This window comes from Hylobates moloch, unplaced genomic scaffold (genome assembly GCF_009828535.3).
Source record: "Hylobates moloch isolate HMO894 unplaced genomic scaffold, HMol_V3 SCAFFOLD_9, whole genome shotgun sequence".
Taxonomy (NCBI): domain Eukaryota; kingdom Metazoa; phylum Chordata; class Mammalia; order Primates; family Hylobatidae; genus Hylobates; species Hylobates moloch.
Window position 1 is genome coordinate 11668962 of NW_026652284.1, and position 16911 is coordinate 11685872.

General features: G+C 41.7%; 1 protein-coding gene across 8 annotated transcripts in view; it reads left to right on the plus strand.

Annotated features, from left to right (window-relative positions):
- The window catches only part of VPS13D (vacuolar protein sorting 13 homolog D), a 284007-nt gene that overhangs the window by 22577 nt on the left and 244519 nt on the right, over positions 1–16911 (plus strand). For all 8 annotated transcript variants that reach the window (XM_032758968.2, XM_032758969.2, XM_032758970.2 and 5 more), the window contains 10 exons: positions 1007–1111; positions 3604–3774; positions 4240–4340; positions 5189–5357; positions 8257–8358; positions 8512–8713; positions 9459–9638; positions 14529–14659; positions 15482–15557; positions 16352–16522. In XM_032758968.2, coding sequence (XP_032614859.1) covers positions 1007–1111; positions 3604–3774; positions 4240–4340; positions 5189–5357; positions 8257–8358; positions 8512–8713; positions 9459–9638; positions 14529–14659; positions 15482–15557; positions 16352–16522 — 1408 coding nt within the window. The remainder of the gene's footprint in view (positions 1–1006; positions 1112–3603; positions 3775–4239; positions 4341–5188; positions 5358–8256; positions 8359–8511; positions 8714–9458; positions 9639–14528; positions 14660–15481; positions 15558–16351; positions 16523–16911) is intronic.

Genomic DNA, 16911 nt, shown 5'->3' on the forward strand with positions numbered 1-16911 from the left:
GCTGAGATCACGCCACTGCACTCCAGCCTGGGTGGCAGAGCGAGATTCTGTCTCAAAAAAAAAAAAAAAAAAAAAAAAACAAAACCAAGAGAAGAAGATATTCCCCTCCCCCTAAAAAAACAAACAATAAAAAGAAAAATATAACAACAAAAAATAATATAAAAAAATTCAGGGCTGGGCGTGGTGGCTCATGCCTGTAATCCCAGCACTTTGGGAGGCTGAGGTGGGTGGATCACCTGAGGTCAGGAGTTCGAGACCAGCCTGACCAACGTGGAAAAACCCTGTCTCTACTAAAAATACAAAATTAGCCGGGCGTGGTGGCGCATGCCTGTAATCCCAGCTATCCAGGAGGCCGAGGCAGGAGAATCACTTGAACCTGGGAGGTGGAGGTTGCAGTGAGCCGAGATCGTGCCGTTGTACTCCAGCCTGGGCAACAAGAGCGAAACTCACTTCATCTCAAAAAAAAAAAAAGAAAAAAAAGAAAAAATTCAGTGTAACAATGATTTACATAGCATTTATGTTGTATTAGGTATTATAAGTAATCTAGAGATGATTTAAAGTGTACAGGGAGGATATATGGGTAGGTTATATGCAAATACTATGCCATTTTAAGAGATTTGAGCATTTGCAGATTTTTGTATCTTTGCGGTTCCTGGAACCAACTCCCTGCCGATACTGAGGGAGGACTGTGTGGTTGACCCAGCCCTTTCCTCCTACCTGACCTTTCGACACTCATCTGCACAGTGACATTTTCTTGTTTGCTAATAGCATCGTATAGATTCTTCTTCTGCCTCCCTCTGTGCATTAAAATTATGTATTTGCCTGTTTGTATCCCCAGTTAGCTAGATTTTGAACTCTGTAAGAGCAGAAGCAGGTTTTGAGTTATGTGTCCACAGCACCCTGCAAAGTACCTGACACATGATTCTTTACAAATGGTTTGTTGAATGAATGACATTCACAAATAAAGACAGTCATCCTATTTTCTTCTTTGTCTTTTTTACCTCAGGTACAGAAACTAATGCGGAAAAAGCAATTAGACGTAGCAGAATTTAGCATCTATTGGGATGTTGATTGCACTTTACTGGGGGATTTGCCTCAGATGGAGTTACAGGTATGATTTTGGCAGGGAGCTTTGTTGCCAGACAGTGTGGAAGGGAAGTGGCGCAGGGTCACTGCCATGGGGGTTTTTGTCTCCTGCATCCGATTCCCATTCCCACCCACTGTTCCTCTAAAGCCATTCACTCTCAAGTGTGTTTGCTTGAGGTACTTGCTATGTATGTGACTTTGAACAATATGTAGTGCTTTGTTTTATGTATGTTTTAAATTTATACTAGACTATAGGTTTCTTTGGTTTATTTTATTCAGTTAAAGCCATGTTTTTAAGATGTTGCTGTTTGTACTTCCAGTTCATTGCTCTGACTACTGCATAGTATTCCACTGTTTGCATGTGCATGTAACATAGTTACGCATCTAGATTTTTTCCATCATTTATTTATTTATTTTTGTAGAGATGCGGTCTCACTCTGTTGTCCGTGCTGGTCTCAAACTCTTGTGCTCAAGCAATCCTCCTGCTTTGGCCTCCCAAAGTGCTGGGATTATAGGCATGAGCCCCCACACCCGGCCTAGGCATCCAGATTTTAAATGAACAGAGCACCAGGACTGAATCTTAAAGAGGAGCTTTCTTACCACATTTATGTTTAAACTTCACCTTTGATGGCATTCCCTTAAGTGATATTTAAAAGTCATAAATCATCAGATATTATTATTGTTTGTGAAGGATTAAAAAACATCTCAGTTTAATCTTTTTTTTTTTTTTTGAGATGGAGTCTCGCCCTGTCACCTAGGCTGGAGTGCAGTAGCGCAATCTTGGTTCACTGCGATCTTTGCCTCCCAGATGCAACCAGTTCTGCCTCAGCCTCCCAAATAGCTGGGTTTACTGGTGCCCACCAACATACCCAGCTAATGTTTGTATTTTTAGTAGAGATGGGGTTTTGCCATGTTGGCCAGGCCAGGCTGGTCTCGAACTCCTGACCTCAAGTGATCCACCCGCTTTGGCCTCCCAAAGTGCTGGGATTACAGGTGTGAGCCACCACACCCGGCCAGTTTAATCCTTCTGTAAATAATTTATAGGTGGTTTAAGTGAAAACGGGGGAAAATAACTCATTTTTTTCCTCCACCCAGGGTTATCTTTCGCTTGGATACTATTGTACATGATGGTTTTCTTCTTCTTCTTTTTTTTTTTTTTTTGAGACGGCATCTTGCTCTGTTGCCAAGGCTGGAGTGCAGTGGTACGATCTTGGCTCACTGCAACCTCCACCTCCTGGGTTCACGTGATTCTCCTGCCTCAGCCTCCCGAGTAGCTGGGATTACAGGTGCATGCCACCATGCCCGGCTAATTTTTGTATTTTTAGTAGAGACGGGGTTTCGCCATGTTGGCCAGGCTGGTCTCGAGCTCCTGACCTCAGGTGATACACCTGCCTCAGCTTCACGAAGTGCTGGGATTACAGGCGTGAGTCACCGTGCCCCGCAGGTTTTTGTTTTAATTCGATTACATAAACCTGTACCCATACAGTAAAACAATATGCAGCTATAAATAATAAAAGTAAAGATCTTTATGATGAGTATGTAATAGTCTCTAACATATAGTATGAAGTTAAGCAAACTAAGGTAAAAACAGCATATATAGCATTTATTTAAGAAAACAGAAAATTACAGATTTATCTGCATATGTATACAATGGCTTGGGTGGGAGACATAAGAAGCTGGTGTCGTTGGTTGCCTCTGAGGAGGTAAGTGGGTGGCTGGGGGATGAGACCAGGAAAGAGATATTTGACCTTTTTTTCTCCTTTAAAATTTTAAACCATGTGAATGTATTACCTATTAAGAAATAAAAAGGCTGGGCACGGTGGCTCATGCCTGTAATCCCAGCACTTGGGAGGCCGGGGTGGGTGGATCACGAGGTCAGGAGATCGAGACCATCCTGGCCAACATGGTGAAACCCCATCTGTACTAAAAATACAAAAATTAGCTGGGCATGGGGGTGTGTGCCTATAATCTCAGCTACTTGAGAGGCAGAAGTAGGAAAATCGCTTGAACCGGGGAGTCGGAGGTTGCAGTGAGCCAAGATTGTGTCACTGCACTCCAGCCTGGCAACAGAGCAAGATTCGTCTCAAAAAAAAAATAAAAAGAAAAAAATATAAATAATAATAAATTAAAAATACTAGAGTTTTATAACCCAGTTTTATAGTGTTTTTGGATTTTGATATAATACACTATAGATAACATACCAACATGTAACTTGATCCTAAAAACATTTGCTGTTGGCCAGGCACAGTGACTCATGCCTGTAATCTCAGCACTTTGGGAGGCGGGAGGATCACTTGAGCCTAGGGGTTCAAGACCAGACAGGGCAATATAGTGAGATCCTGTCCCTATATAAAAAGAATAAAAATGAATAAAAACAAAACAGACAAATACATTTGCCGCTGTGACACAGCCTATGGCTGAGCTCCACTGTTTGTCATAAAACTCCAACATTGTAAAAGAGTGACTACCAGAAGGAAAGCCATATCTGAGCAGAGCAGGTGTTCTTGTGACACACAGGAGGCCATGGCCAGGAGCATGGAGAGTCGCAGCCATCACTACGTCCTGGAGCCTGTGTTTGCATCTGCTCTTTTGAAGAGAAACTGCTCCAAGAAGCCCCTGCGGTCTCGGCACAGTCCCCGTATTGATTGTGATATTCAGCTGGAGACCATTCCCTTGAAACTCTCTCAGGTATGCCCTTTCTTCTCAGTGGCGTCTACTCACTGTCAAACTGGTGACTGCGGTGAAAGTCTTGATATTAATGTATCCTCAGCAGGAAAGAAAGTTCACGTGAGACCATTTCCCTCCAGACCAAAGTTGTGTTAGGTATAAAGCTCACCATCTGTTACGTAGTTAAATTGGGTTGATTTCAGGTTATTTTATTATTTTTTTAAATTAGTTGGTGATATGGATTGGAAAGTTTTGGTATTGTTAAGAGCTGAACAAAAAATACAAGAGATACGGTAATGTATAGGCTTAACTGTCATTGTTCAGAGAAACATGCCACTTGATGCTGATATTTTGGTCTTTCAGTTTGCACTGGGTTTCAATTCAGTGGATCAACTAATGTGAACTGTTCTTGTTAGATATAGGTCTTAACTGAGTAAAAGAAACAAACCTATTCTAACCTAGTATCTCTTAACCTCTAATAAAAAGCTGCAATACCGGCAAATCATGGAATTCCTCAAGGAGCTGGAACGAAAGGAGAGGCAGGTGAAGTTCCGAAGGTGGAAACCCAAGGTGGCGATATCTAAGAAGTAAGGGCTTCTCAGTGTGGTCATGAAATACATTTTAGAGCCTGTTCTGACTATGTACATAGATCAGAAATATGCCTCACTGTCCTTTACCCATGTTTGGAGATAAAAGTGCAATTGATTTTTCTGGTCCTTGGAATGCCATTCCCATTGTTTATCATCATTGATATTCTTTCTGTATATTTATTTGGTGTCATCGGCTTACTCTTAGACTGAGTGTAGTAAAATTCAGAGGATCCTCTCAGTCTTGTTTAGCAAGTAGAACGATGTTGCTCTGGTGGGGTCTGGTGTGTATTATCAATACTTTAAATATTCTTTGAACCTACTTCCCTGTGTTTTTTCTCCCAGGTTGTTTGGTCAACATTTACATAGTACTCTTTGCAGCCTCCATAGCAAAACTAAATCCTGTTTTCATGTTGCAGTGATAAACTTGACCAGTCTGATATAATAAAACTTTTTAAAGATCCTATGTATCTCCATGTCTTTAGTTAGAAGTATTCAGTTAAAACTCTTTAGTAGTCAAATCCTTGGTAATTATCTTAAGACGGTATTTACCTTACAGTCAGCCTTCGATATTCTGTCAGTAGAGGGGATGGATATTATAATTCAAACCAATTGAGAACTGTGTTATTGATATATAAATTGGGGATCTATTATTTGATGTTCTTTGGCAGATTTGCCTTCTCCACCTAGTGGGTTTAATATTAAGATGAGCTTAATATATAAACTGGTGGCTGACAAGAGAAAAGATGTCTCAGGAGAGGAGTGGGGTTATGTGGCTTGTCTTGGATTGGTAGGCTTTTCATTGCTTTTGTTGTAAGAAGTGATTACATTGTTATGGACTATTTCAGCTGCCGAGAATGGTGGTATTTTGCTTTGAATGCTAACTTGTGTGAGATCAGAGAGCAGAGGAAACGTTGCACCTGGGACTTTATGTTGCACCGCGCTCGTGATGCTGTGTCTTACACTGACAAATATTTCAACAAGTTAAAAGGAGGCCTGCTGTCCACAGATGACAAGGTAAGTGGACTGTGGTCTTGTGTTTCTTTTTTTTTTTTTTTTTTTTTTGAGACGGAGTCTTGCTCTGTCGCCCAGGCTGGAGTGCAGTGGCGCAGTCTCGGCTCACTGCAAGCTCCGCCTCCCGGGTTCACGCCATTCTCCTGCCTCAGCCTCTCCGAGTAGCTGGGACTACAGGCGCCCGCCACTACGCCCGGCTAATTTTTTTGTATTTTTAGTAGAGACGGGGTTTCACCGTGGTCTCGATCTCCTGACCTCGTGATCCGCCCGCCTCGGCCTCCCAAAGTGCTGGGATTACAAGCGTGAGCCACCGCGCCCGGCCGGTCTTGTGTTTCTTGTCTTATTTGGAAGGTAAGAATGTTCTCTCAAAGACTAAAGAAAGTGGGATCTGTGAAGTAATAAAGTCCCATGCCAAAGGGGCTAAATTTTATAGGATAGAGTTGGTCTTAGTAGAGTGAGAACTAAGCCAGGAGCATCCTCCACCCTCTGCTGCCCCAGGAGAGCCCGGCCATGGGGTAGGAGGAAGAAAAGACACCATGGTCCTGCTATGCCTTTGTGCCCACACCCCTGCCCCCCAGCTCGAGAGACCGTTTCATACAGTCACCCTCCTCTCTTCAAAGCCTGATCCTAGTCCTAATTCTTTTACTTCAAAGTCTATAATCTCTGTGAACTTTGGCCTACGTTTTCTGTAATCCCAGTGGACTTGATTGACCTTGGATATTTAGGTGGTAGAGGCTAGGCGGAAAAGGGTGAAGTACGTGGTGAAGGCAAGCTCATGTTTTAGTTAATAGTAGGGCTAAAGGCCCTTAGAATGCCCTCTCCCGGAGCCCTGGCACGAGACCCCACCCATTCTCTAGCTGTCTGCCTGCTCTCTTTTGGGGGAAGGTATTGGGGATTGCTTTGCCTCTTGTTTTGTTTCAGTTTTGTGAGCATCAATTTTTGCAGTAGCAGCTTAGACTGTTTCTGAGATTTTGGCTCAGGTACTGCCCCTTAACTAACCACTTGTTTAGTAGACTCTTCCAAGCACAAAGTAATACTTTACCCTTCAGCACCTGCTGTGTGGTCACTGAGGGCAATGCTGAATCCCTAGTGGTTAGTGCCTCTCCTGCCGGCACCCTGAGGCTGTGGCCCACTCAGTTTGCTAATGCTTTTATCATCAGTGTCAGATATGGTTACTGACACAGGAAGCTTATGAGAAGGATAAAATAAACCAGACATTTTGGATGATTTTCTTTTCTTTTCTTTTCTCTTTTCTTTTCTTTTCTTTTTTTTTTTCTGAGACAAGGTCTGGCTCTATTGCCTAGGCTGGAATACAGTGGCGTGATCATGCTCACTGCAACCTCTGCCCCCCGGGCTCAAGCCATTCTCCCAAGTCAGCCTCCCAAGTAGCTGGGACTACAGGCCCACATCACAACTGTCTAATTTTTAAATTTTTGTGGAGATGGGGTTTCATCCTTCTGCCCAGGCTGGTCTTGAACTCATGAGCTCAAGTGATCCACCTGCCTCAGCCTCCACTGCCCCAGCCTACTCTTTTTTTTTTTTTTTTTTTTGAGACAGGATCTCTTTCTGTCATCCATGCTGGAGTGCAGTGGTGCAATCTTGGCTCACTGCTGCAACCTCTGCCTCCTTGGCTCAAGGGATCCTCCCACCTCAGCCTTCTGAGTAGCTGCAAGTCATCATACCCGGCTAATTTTTGTATCTTTTATAGAGACAGGGTTTCCCTATGTTGCCCAGGTTGATCTGGAACTCGTGGGCTCAAGCGATTTGCCTGCTTTGGCCTCCCAAAGTGCTGGGATTACAGACGTGAGCCACTGTGCCCAGCCCTTGGATGATTTTCTTAAAGGCACAGGCAAGGACATAGAGAGACAGAAAATCTCATTTACAACTGAGATGAGCAAGTAAACATGTAAAATCTCTTTTTTTCTTAATGTTATGGCGTAAGAAGCAGTTCAGGACAGCTGATTCTGCTTTTAAAAAATGTAGCTGGATATCATGGTTCTTTCCTAACTAATGTGAAACAAGTGAAAATGACCACGTTCTTGCTAATTTCCTACATGAAGTGTAAAAGAGCTGAGGCCTGCACACTTCCTGTGGAAACTTGGTCCTGGGTTTCAGGAAGAGCGAAAACTGGGCTGCTTACTGCTCATCTGAGCTAGTGCATGTGGAAGCCCTTTGTAAACGGGGTCAGTGCTATGCAAAGTGTGGGTGCTGCAATAGTCCATATGCTTTAGTGACTCTTTTTTTTTTTTTTTTTGAGATGGAGTCTCGCTCTGTCGCCCAGGCTGGAGTGCAGTGGTGTGATCTTGGCTCACTGCAGGCTCCGCCTCCCGGGTTCACGCCATTCTCTTGCCTCAGCCTTCTGAGTACCTGGGACTACAGGTGCCCGCCACCACACCTGGCTAATTTTTTGTATTTTTAGTAGAGACGGGGTTTCACCGTGTTAGCCAGGATGGTCTCGATCTCGTGACCTCGTGATCTGCCCATCTCGGCCTCCCAAAGTGCTGGGATTACAGGCGTGAGCCACCGCACCCGGCCACGCTTTAGTGACTCTTAAAACTGAGTAAGTTCTTCGCTCCCTCTCCATTCACCATTCGTCTCAGGTATCATGAAATTTGTTAGTGATTTTTTTTTTTTCTCCCTTCTTTCATAGAGCTCAATTTCTGGAGAATTGTTAGTGATGTTTTTAAGACCAAATAACATCTACTGGATTATATGGAAAAGCTACTTAAGCCGGAAACAGCAATCATGGAACTATTTATCTTGTTTCTTGGCCTTCAGTGCAAATGCAGGGGACCAGAGAGGTTCTTGTGCTGTACTTTTAGTGGCTTGTGAGGGTGTCCAGTGTCTCTGGATCTACGACGTTTGTGTTTTTGTTTATTTGCTTTTGTTTTCACCCAAACAGGAGGAAATGTGTCGGATTGAAGAGGAACAGAGCTTTGAGGAATTGAAGATTTTGCGTGAACTGGTGCATGATCGATTTCACAAACAAGAAGAACTAGCAGAGGTAAGAAATCCTCTACAAGAGGATTTGTTCAGACCCAGCACACCCTGAGTTCTACAGTTCTGATGTGCTTATGCTCCTGTGGGGAAACAGCAGCACATCACAGCTTGCTTTTATCTTTGAGTACTCATCTTTGCTCCTTTGTGGTTGACACAGAGTCTGCGGGAGCCTCAGTTTGATTCTCCAGGAGCCTCTCCGGGAGACCCAGAACCTGGTGGAGGCAGTGGGATGCTGCAGTATCTTCAGTCCTGGTTTCCTGGATGGGGTGGCTGGTACGGACAGCAAACCCCAGAAGGGAATGTGGTTGAGGGACTGTCAGCAGAGCAACAGGAGCAGTGGATTCCTGAAGAGATCCTGGGTACGGTGGGAGCTGGCCTTCACTTGGTTCAAACAAATTGGTCTGTTGTTTGTGCAACAGCTTGTATTTTTCAAACTTAACAAAAGTAGATATTTGGAAAACAGTTTATGTTCATAGAGGCTGAGAGGAGCTATTTTGGGAGATACGCCATTTGTAACTCCGTGACTAAATGTGCATATTAATGCAGTTTCAGAAAGAGCTGAGAGGCAGAGGTTGTAAAAGAACTAAATTTGAACAAGTTCAACAATTTTAAACTCTGAAGTTTGAATACCAGTCTAGAGCCTCTCTTAAACCTGCAGTGTCCGATATCTAGCCATAGGCACAAATGGCTACTAAAATTTAATTCAAATTGAATTCAAGTAAAAATTTAATTTCTTAATTGCCCTAGCACATTAGCCACGGGTGCTCCCAGTGCTCAGTAGCCACATGTGGTTAGTGGCCACTGTACTGGACATCGCAGATGTGGACCATTTCACCATACTGGGCAGCACTGCTTTATACCATCCCTTATCATGAATCTTATCCTCCCTGGTTTGATAATAAGTTGATAAGATCCCTTAAAAAACAATTAGGGTTGTTTTACATTAGGAAATACTATAAAATAGTCACCCATGACTTTGGAGTTCTTCCTTAACAAAGGGAAAAATAGTTAAATAACATCATCATAACTGTGATCAGTCTGCTTGCTGGTGCTTTTTTATTCTTCCACGTTTTTTCTTACAGTCTTTTCTCCCTTACCATTTAGGCACCGAGGAGTTTTTTGACCCCACTGCAGATGCCTCATGTATGAACACGTATACAAAGCGAGATCATGTCTTTGCCAAACTGAATTTGCAGTTGCAGCGAGGTACAGTGACTCTGTTACACAAGGAGCAAGGAACTCCTCAAATGAATGAAAGTGCTTTCATGCAGCTCGAGTTTTCAGGTACACTGCCCCCGAGAAACTACCTGCCACTGTTGTCTCTCTGTGGGCCAATGTCCAGGCGATTCTCATTATTTACTGTGGTGATAGTCTAGAAAGTCAGTGCGAAAACTGTATTAGCTAATGTGGAACCATTGCTCTTAGGGGAAATACTGGGTTAGGTTCCTGTGAACCTCTGGTCATAACATTCATCAACTGATCAGTACCTAACCTTAATTTTTAAAATGTGTGTCTGTATTTAAAGACATTTAATATAGATATACAGACAGTCCTTGACTTAGGATAGTTTGACTTTGAATTTTTCGACTTCACAAGTGGCACAAAAGTTCTACACATTCAGTAGAAGTTGTACTTCAGATTTTGAATTTTGATCTTTTCCTGGGCTAGAGATAGGTAGTATGATATTCTCTGAAGATGCTGGGCAGCAACAGTGAACCGCAGCTCCTAGTCAGCCATGCGATCATGAGGTAAGCAGCTAATAGTCTACAGTGGACTGTGTTGCCAGGTGATTTTGCCTACCTGTAGGCTAATGTAAGTATTCTGAGCACTTTTAAGGTGGGCTAGGCCAAGCTGTGATGTCCAGTATGTTAGGTGTATGAAATGCATTTTTGACTTATATTTTCTTTCTCTTTCTTTCCTTCTTTCTTTCTTTCTTTCTTTCTTTCTTTCTTTCTTTCTTTCTTTCCTTCCTTCCTTCCTTCCTTCCTTCCTTCCTTCCTTCCTTCCTTCCTTCCTTCCTTCCTTCCTTCCTTCTTTCCTTCTTTTTTTTTGAGACAGAGTCTTGCTCTGTCACCTAGGCTGGAGTGCAGTGGCATGATCTTGGCTCACTGCAACCTCTGCCTCTTGGGTTCAAGTGATTTTCCTGCCTCAGCCTCTTGAGTAGCTGGGACTACAGGCGCGCGCCACCATGCCCAGCTAATTTTTGTATTTTTAGTGGAGACAAGGTATTGCCATGTTGGCCAGGCTGGTTTTGAACTCCTGACCTCAAGCAATCCATCCTCCTCGGGTTCCCAAAGTGCCAGGATTATAGGCCTGAGCCATTGCGCCCAGCTGACTTATGATATTTTCAACTAATGGTGGGTTTATCATAACTCCATCCTAAGTTGAGGAGCATTGTGTTATTGATTTATTAACATTGAACTCATGGCCTATAGCACTCTGCCTCATGCCTGAATGAAGTTTCTCTAATACTCATATTTTTTTTGTAATGCACATCACAGTCTTCTTGCACTCAGGACCACTAGACAGCGTTTTAGCACTAGGGGCTTGTTTTAAACATTGAAAACGCAAACAAAAAGCACAGAAGCATGAAAAACATGGCTCCAAATAGAAGACCATGGGAGGGATGCTTGTTCACAGTGTGAGAGCTGAAACGAGGAGGCAGAGCGTTGCCTTGTTTGAACTCAGGTGGGAATGTGCGTATCAGGCGGCTTGAATTTTTTTCTGCTCTGTGAGTGTCTGAATGACAGAGTGCCATGAGGATTAATTTTGGGGTTACAAATTTTAGCGAGTGAACAAATGTGCAAATATGGAATCTGTGAATAATGAGGATTGACTTGACAGTATTTGCCTTCTTTTTGTGACTTTGAATTAAAGGTGTATAAATAAATATGCAGATGTTGGTTTGGACATCTCACAAATATTTTTATTTCAGTCCATAAAACAGCAGCTTATTTGAGATTCCTGAGTAGTTGAAGAAGGACAAATGACTTTTTTAAAAAGCCAGTTTGTTTGACTTCATAATGTAGAAAATTGAGCTGTCATAAACTTAGTATTAACTAGCAGATTACTTGAACTGAATTGAAAAGGCACTATTTAAAATTCATTCTGCTAGGAAACTTCTAATGATGTTTGTATGTTTAGATAGCAGATAGATACAGGCACACTTCATTTTATTGCACTTTGCCTTATTGCACTTCATAGACACTGCATTTTTTACAAATTGAAGATTTAAAAATGAGCAAGTCTATAGGTGCCATTTTTCCAACAGCATGTGCCCACTTTGTGTCTCTGTTACATTTTGGTAATTTGTCCAATATTTCAAACTTTTCCATTATTATTCTGTCTGTTATGGTGATCTGTAATCACCGATTTGTAATGTTATTATTGTATTTGTTTTGGAGTGCTATGAACCATGCCCATAGAAGATGGTAACTTAGTCAATATTGTGTATGTTCCAACTGTTCCACCGACTGACCATTTCCTTGTCTCTTTTCCTCTCCTGGGGCCTCCCTATTACCTGAGACACAATGTTGAAATTGGGCTAATAACCCTACAATGGCTTCTAAATGTTCAGGTGAAAGGAAGAGTCACATGTCTCTCACTTTAAATCAAAAGCTAAACGTGATTAAGCTTAGTGAGGAAGACATGTTGAAAGCTGAGATAGGCCAAAAGCTAGGCCACTTGTGCCAAACAGTTAGCCAAGTTGTGATTGCAAAGGAAAAGTTCTGGAAGGAAATTATTAATAAAAGTGCTACTTCAGCGAACACATGAATGATCAGAAAGCAAAACAGCCTTACTGCTGCAATGGAGAAAGTTTGAATTGTCTGGATAGAAGATCAAAGCAGCCACAGCCTTCCTTAAGCCAAAGCCTAATGCACAGCAAGGCCTTAACTCATTTCAGTTCTGGGAAGGCTGAAAGAGGTGAGGAAACTGCAGAAGAAAAGTTTGAAGCTAGCAGAGGTTGGTTCATGAGTTTGAAGGAAAGAAGCCATCTCCATAACATAAAAATGCAAGGTGAAGCAGCCAGTGCTGATGGGGAAGCTGCAGCAAGTTATCCAGAAGATCCAGCTAAGATCCTTGCTATGCTAAATGATAGATTTTCATTGTAGATGAAAAGGCCTTCTATTGGAAGAAGATGCCATCTAGGACTTTTCATAGCTAGAGAGGAGAAGTCAATGCCTGGCTTCAAAGCTTCAAAGGACAGGCCGACTCTCTTGTTAGGGGCCAGTGCAGCTGGTGACTTTAAGTTGCCAATTTACCTTTCTGAAAATCCCAGGGCCCTTAAGAATTATGCTTAATCTCCTCTGCTTGTGTTCTATCAATGGAGCAACAAAGCTTGGATGATGACAGCACATCTGTTTACAGCATGGTTTACTGAAGATTTTAAGGCCACTATTGAGATCTACTGCTCAGAAAAAAAGATTCCTTTCAAAATATTACTGCTCGTGGATAATGCATCCAGTCACTCAAGAGCTCTGCTGGGAGAAATATAAAGAAATTAGTGTTGTTTTCATGCCTGCTAACACAACATCCATTCTGCAGCCCATGGATCCAGGAGTAATTTCAACTTTCAAGTTTGTTTCTTTAATTTAATTAATTACTTAATTTGTTCAGAGATGAGCTCTCACTTTGTTGGCCAGGGTGGTCTCAAACTCCTGGCCTCAAACGATCCTCCTGCTTCAGCCCCCAAAGTGCTGGGATTACAGGTGTGAGTCACCACCACCAACCTCAACTTTTATTATTTAAGAAATACATTTCATAGGCTGTAGCTGCCATAAATAGTGATTCCTCTGATGGACCTGGGTAAAGTATATAGGAAAGCTTCGGGAAAAGTTTCACCATTTTAGATGCCATGAAGAACATTTGTAATTCATGGAAGGAGGTCAAAATATCAACATTAACAGGAGTTTGGAAGAAATCAACCCTCTTGGGTGACTTCGAGGGGTTCAAGACTTAAGTGGAGGAAGTAACTACAAATGTAGGATAAATAGCAAGAGAACTAGAATTAGAAGTGGAACCTGAAGATGTGACTAAATTGCTGGAATCTCATGATCAAACTTGAATGGATGAAGAGTTATTTCTTACAGATGAGCAAAGAAGGTGGTTTCTTGAGATGGAATCTACTCTTGGTGAAGATACAGTGAACACTGTTGAAATGACAACCAAAGGCTGGGCGTGGTGGCTCACACCTGTAATCCCAGCACTTTGGGAGGCCAAGGCAGGAGGATCATTTCAGGCCAGGAGTTCACAACTAGCCTGGGCAACATAGCAAGACCCTATCTCTACTAAAAAAAAAAAAAAAATTAGTTGGTCATGGTGACATGCACCTGTAGTCCTAGCTACTTGGGAGACTAAGGAGGATCCCTTGAGCCCAGGCCAGGACTTTGAAGTTACAGTGTGCTATGATTTTACCACTGCACTCCAGCCTGGGTGACAAAGCGAGACCTTGTCTCAAAAAAGAAAACAAAATTAAAAAAGGAAACGACAACAAAGTTTTTAGGATACTAAATAAACTTAGTTGCTAATGGCAGGGTTTGAGAGGATTGACTGTGGTTTTGAAAGAAATTCTACTGTGGTTAAATACATGCTTTATCAAACAGCATCACCTGCTACAGAGAAATCTTCTGTGAAAGGAAGAGTCAGTTGATGCAGCAAACTTCATTGTTGTCTTATTTTGAGAAATCACCACGGTCACCCCAACACTTCAGCAACCACACCCTGATCAGTCAGCAGGCATCAACATGTAGGCAAGACCTTCCACCAGCAAAAAGATTACAATGCGCTGAAGATTCACATGATTGTTAGCACTTTCTAGCAATAAAATATTTTAAAATTAAGGTATCTATATTGCAGTTTCAGGCATAATGCTGTTGCACTCAGTACACTACTGTATAGTGTCAACATCACTTTTCTATGCACTGGGAAACCAAAACATTGTGTGACTCACTTTATCGTGATCCTAACTTTATTGCAGTGGTCTGGAACCAAACCTGCAATATCTCCAATATGTGCGTGTAGATAGATGGGGTTTTTTTGTTTGTTTAATTTCAAGGAAAAAATAGTTCATCATCTCTAATAATCCTCTATAAAACAGAATATCTAATACTTTTAAAAACACGTTTGTTGGGCTCTCATAAGCATTATATCAACTATTTTATTTATCTTTTATAGATGTAAAACTTCTAGCAGAGTCTCTTCCTCGAAGAAATTCCTCGTTGCTTTCAGTCCGGTTGGGTGGACTGTTTCTTCGAGACCTGGCTACAGAAGGAACTATGTTTCCTCTTCTAGTCTTCCCTAATCCAGTATGTACAACAGTTGGATAGTTAATGTATCTAAAGTGTTGGTAAATTGTAGTCTGTTTTAGGCAAATGATACCTGACATTTGATCATCTTGAGACTGATGGGCTGGGATTAGAGAAGTTTCTTGAATTTGTTAAAGAGAAAATGTTGGTGAGATGTATGGCTGTGCCTTCTTGCACTCCTGTATTGTAGCCACCATAGTATATTTTGCTCCGATTTGGAAGAAAATTCTATAAGATCACTATTTTCTGCATTTCAAAGTCAATATTTGGGTTTCCTCTGTATCTGACAGTCATTTTCATGCCTTCTGACCCTTAGTCACTGACGTGAAATCTCGTCTTGCCAGGGCCCCAAACAGAAACGTCTCAAGTTTTCTATATGTATGTAATTTTTAAAATATAATATACATTATTAACGATAAGATCTTTGATCTTAAGTTGGCAACAAACTGTCCAAATGGTTGAATAGTTAACCCCTTATTCTGTCCATAGTTTTGTTTTGGTTGGGGGAAGGTTGTGGAGAGGGTGGGAAGGCAGACTTAAAGTTTGAAAAGTTAGACATGTTTAATTTTCATTTAGCAACTGTTCATTAAATGTGCTGAGTGCAAAGTAGCATATTGTCAGTACAAAGGAAAAGATGTGGTCTTACTAGATTGGAAAAAGGGCAGAAAATGAAACAATTCTGCAAGTACTCAATCTGAGGTAAAGTGAGTTTTGATTTGATTGTGCTAAGGGAGTGTGTTGCTAAAGGGTAAGATGGGTTTGTTTAGTGAATTGTCCCCTCTCACCCTGACGTTTATGCATTTTTGTGTGTTTGTTTAATAGCAAAAAGAAGTTGGCAGAGTCTCACAATCTTTTGGTCTACAAACTGCATCTGCAGACAGAAGTGATCATTACCCAGGTAATTTGTCATATGTTGTTTTTTAAAAATTTTTAAGTTTTTAAAATTAATTTTTCTTTGAGACAGGGCCTTGCTGTGTCGCCCAGGCTGGAGTGCAGTGGCGTGATCTTGGCTCACTGCAACCTCTGCCTCTTGGGTTCGAGTGATTCTCGAACTGCCCTAGCCAGGATTACTGGTGTGTGCCACCATGTCCGGACAATTTTGGTATATTTAGTAGAGATGGGGTTTTGCCATGTTGTCCAGGCTGGTCTTGAACTCCTGAGCTCAAGCCACCCACCCTCCTTGGCCTCCCAAAGTGCTGGGATTACAAGTGTGAGCCACCATGCCTGACCTTTTTTTTTTTTTTTTTTTATTTAAATAATTTAAAAATTCTTTTTGGGGGGCTTTCCAGCAAAAACCAGATCAGTAGTCTTTGATCAGTAGTAAAAGAGGGAATGTTTTCTGTTTTGTGCACAGTGGTTTGCCGTGTGCACCAGGGTTTGACTTGGAGACAGCCTGGTCCTCTCTCAGTGGAGCTGCGAACTTGGGGCTAACTGGGCAACCTTGCAGGGCCTTCAGGTCCTTGGTTTCCATGATATGGGAGCTAATACAACAGGCCACTCTACATAATTCTTGTGGAAAATTAAACAGTCAATCCTGATTAGGCTTTCTATTTTAAAGACAGGCATAAATGTGAACTAATTGAAAAATAATTTAGAAAATCTCTGTTTTTCCAGAATTCCTCACAGGTCTATTAATAATAAGGTTATTGTTTTTGCTTTGTTCCATGTTCTTATTCCGATTCTTTCCTTTAGCTGCAGACCCAGATGACCCAGTTTTTGAGATGCTGTATGAGAGAAATCCGGCGCACAGCCACTTTGAGAGGCGGCTCGATGTCAGCACAAGGCCCTTGAACATCATATACAATCCGCAGGCCATTAAAAAAGTAGCAGACTTTTTCTACAAGGGAAAGGTTCATACCTCAGGTTAACTTTTTTGTTTGTTTGATCTTATGTTCCTTTTGAAAAACATCTTTATTGTTATTTCTGGTGTTCTGGACAAGGGTTATTCAGATGCTCTGATAGTGACAAAAAAGGCCTGCAGAGTGAGTCAATAGGGTTGCCCTGTCCTGTTACTAAATCAGGGTAGATGTTTGTGGACAGTCTTTTCCAAGAGAAATCTATATCCTTGAATATTTTCTCTTTGTTTGCCTCCATTTAGCATGTATTTTTTTTCATGCTTTTCATTTCTGTTTTTTTTTCCATTTTTATTTCATATTGTCATTCTGAATAATGGCACCAAAGAATAGCAGCTGTGCTTTTTGAAAGCCACTACCTTTGAATCGGTACCTATCTTAAATTATTACCAAGAGTAA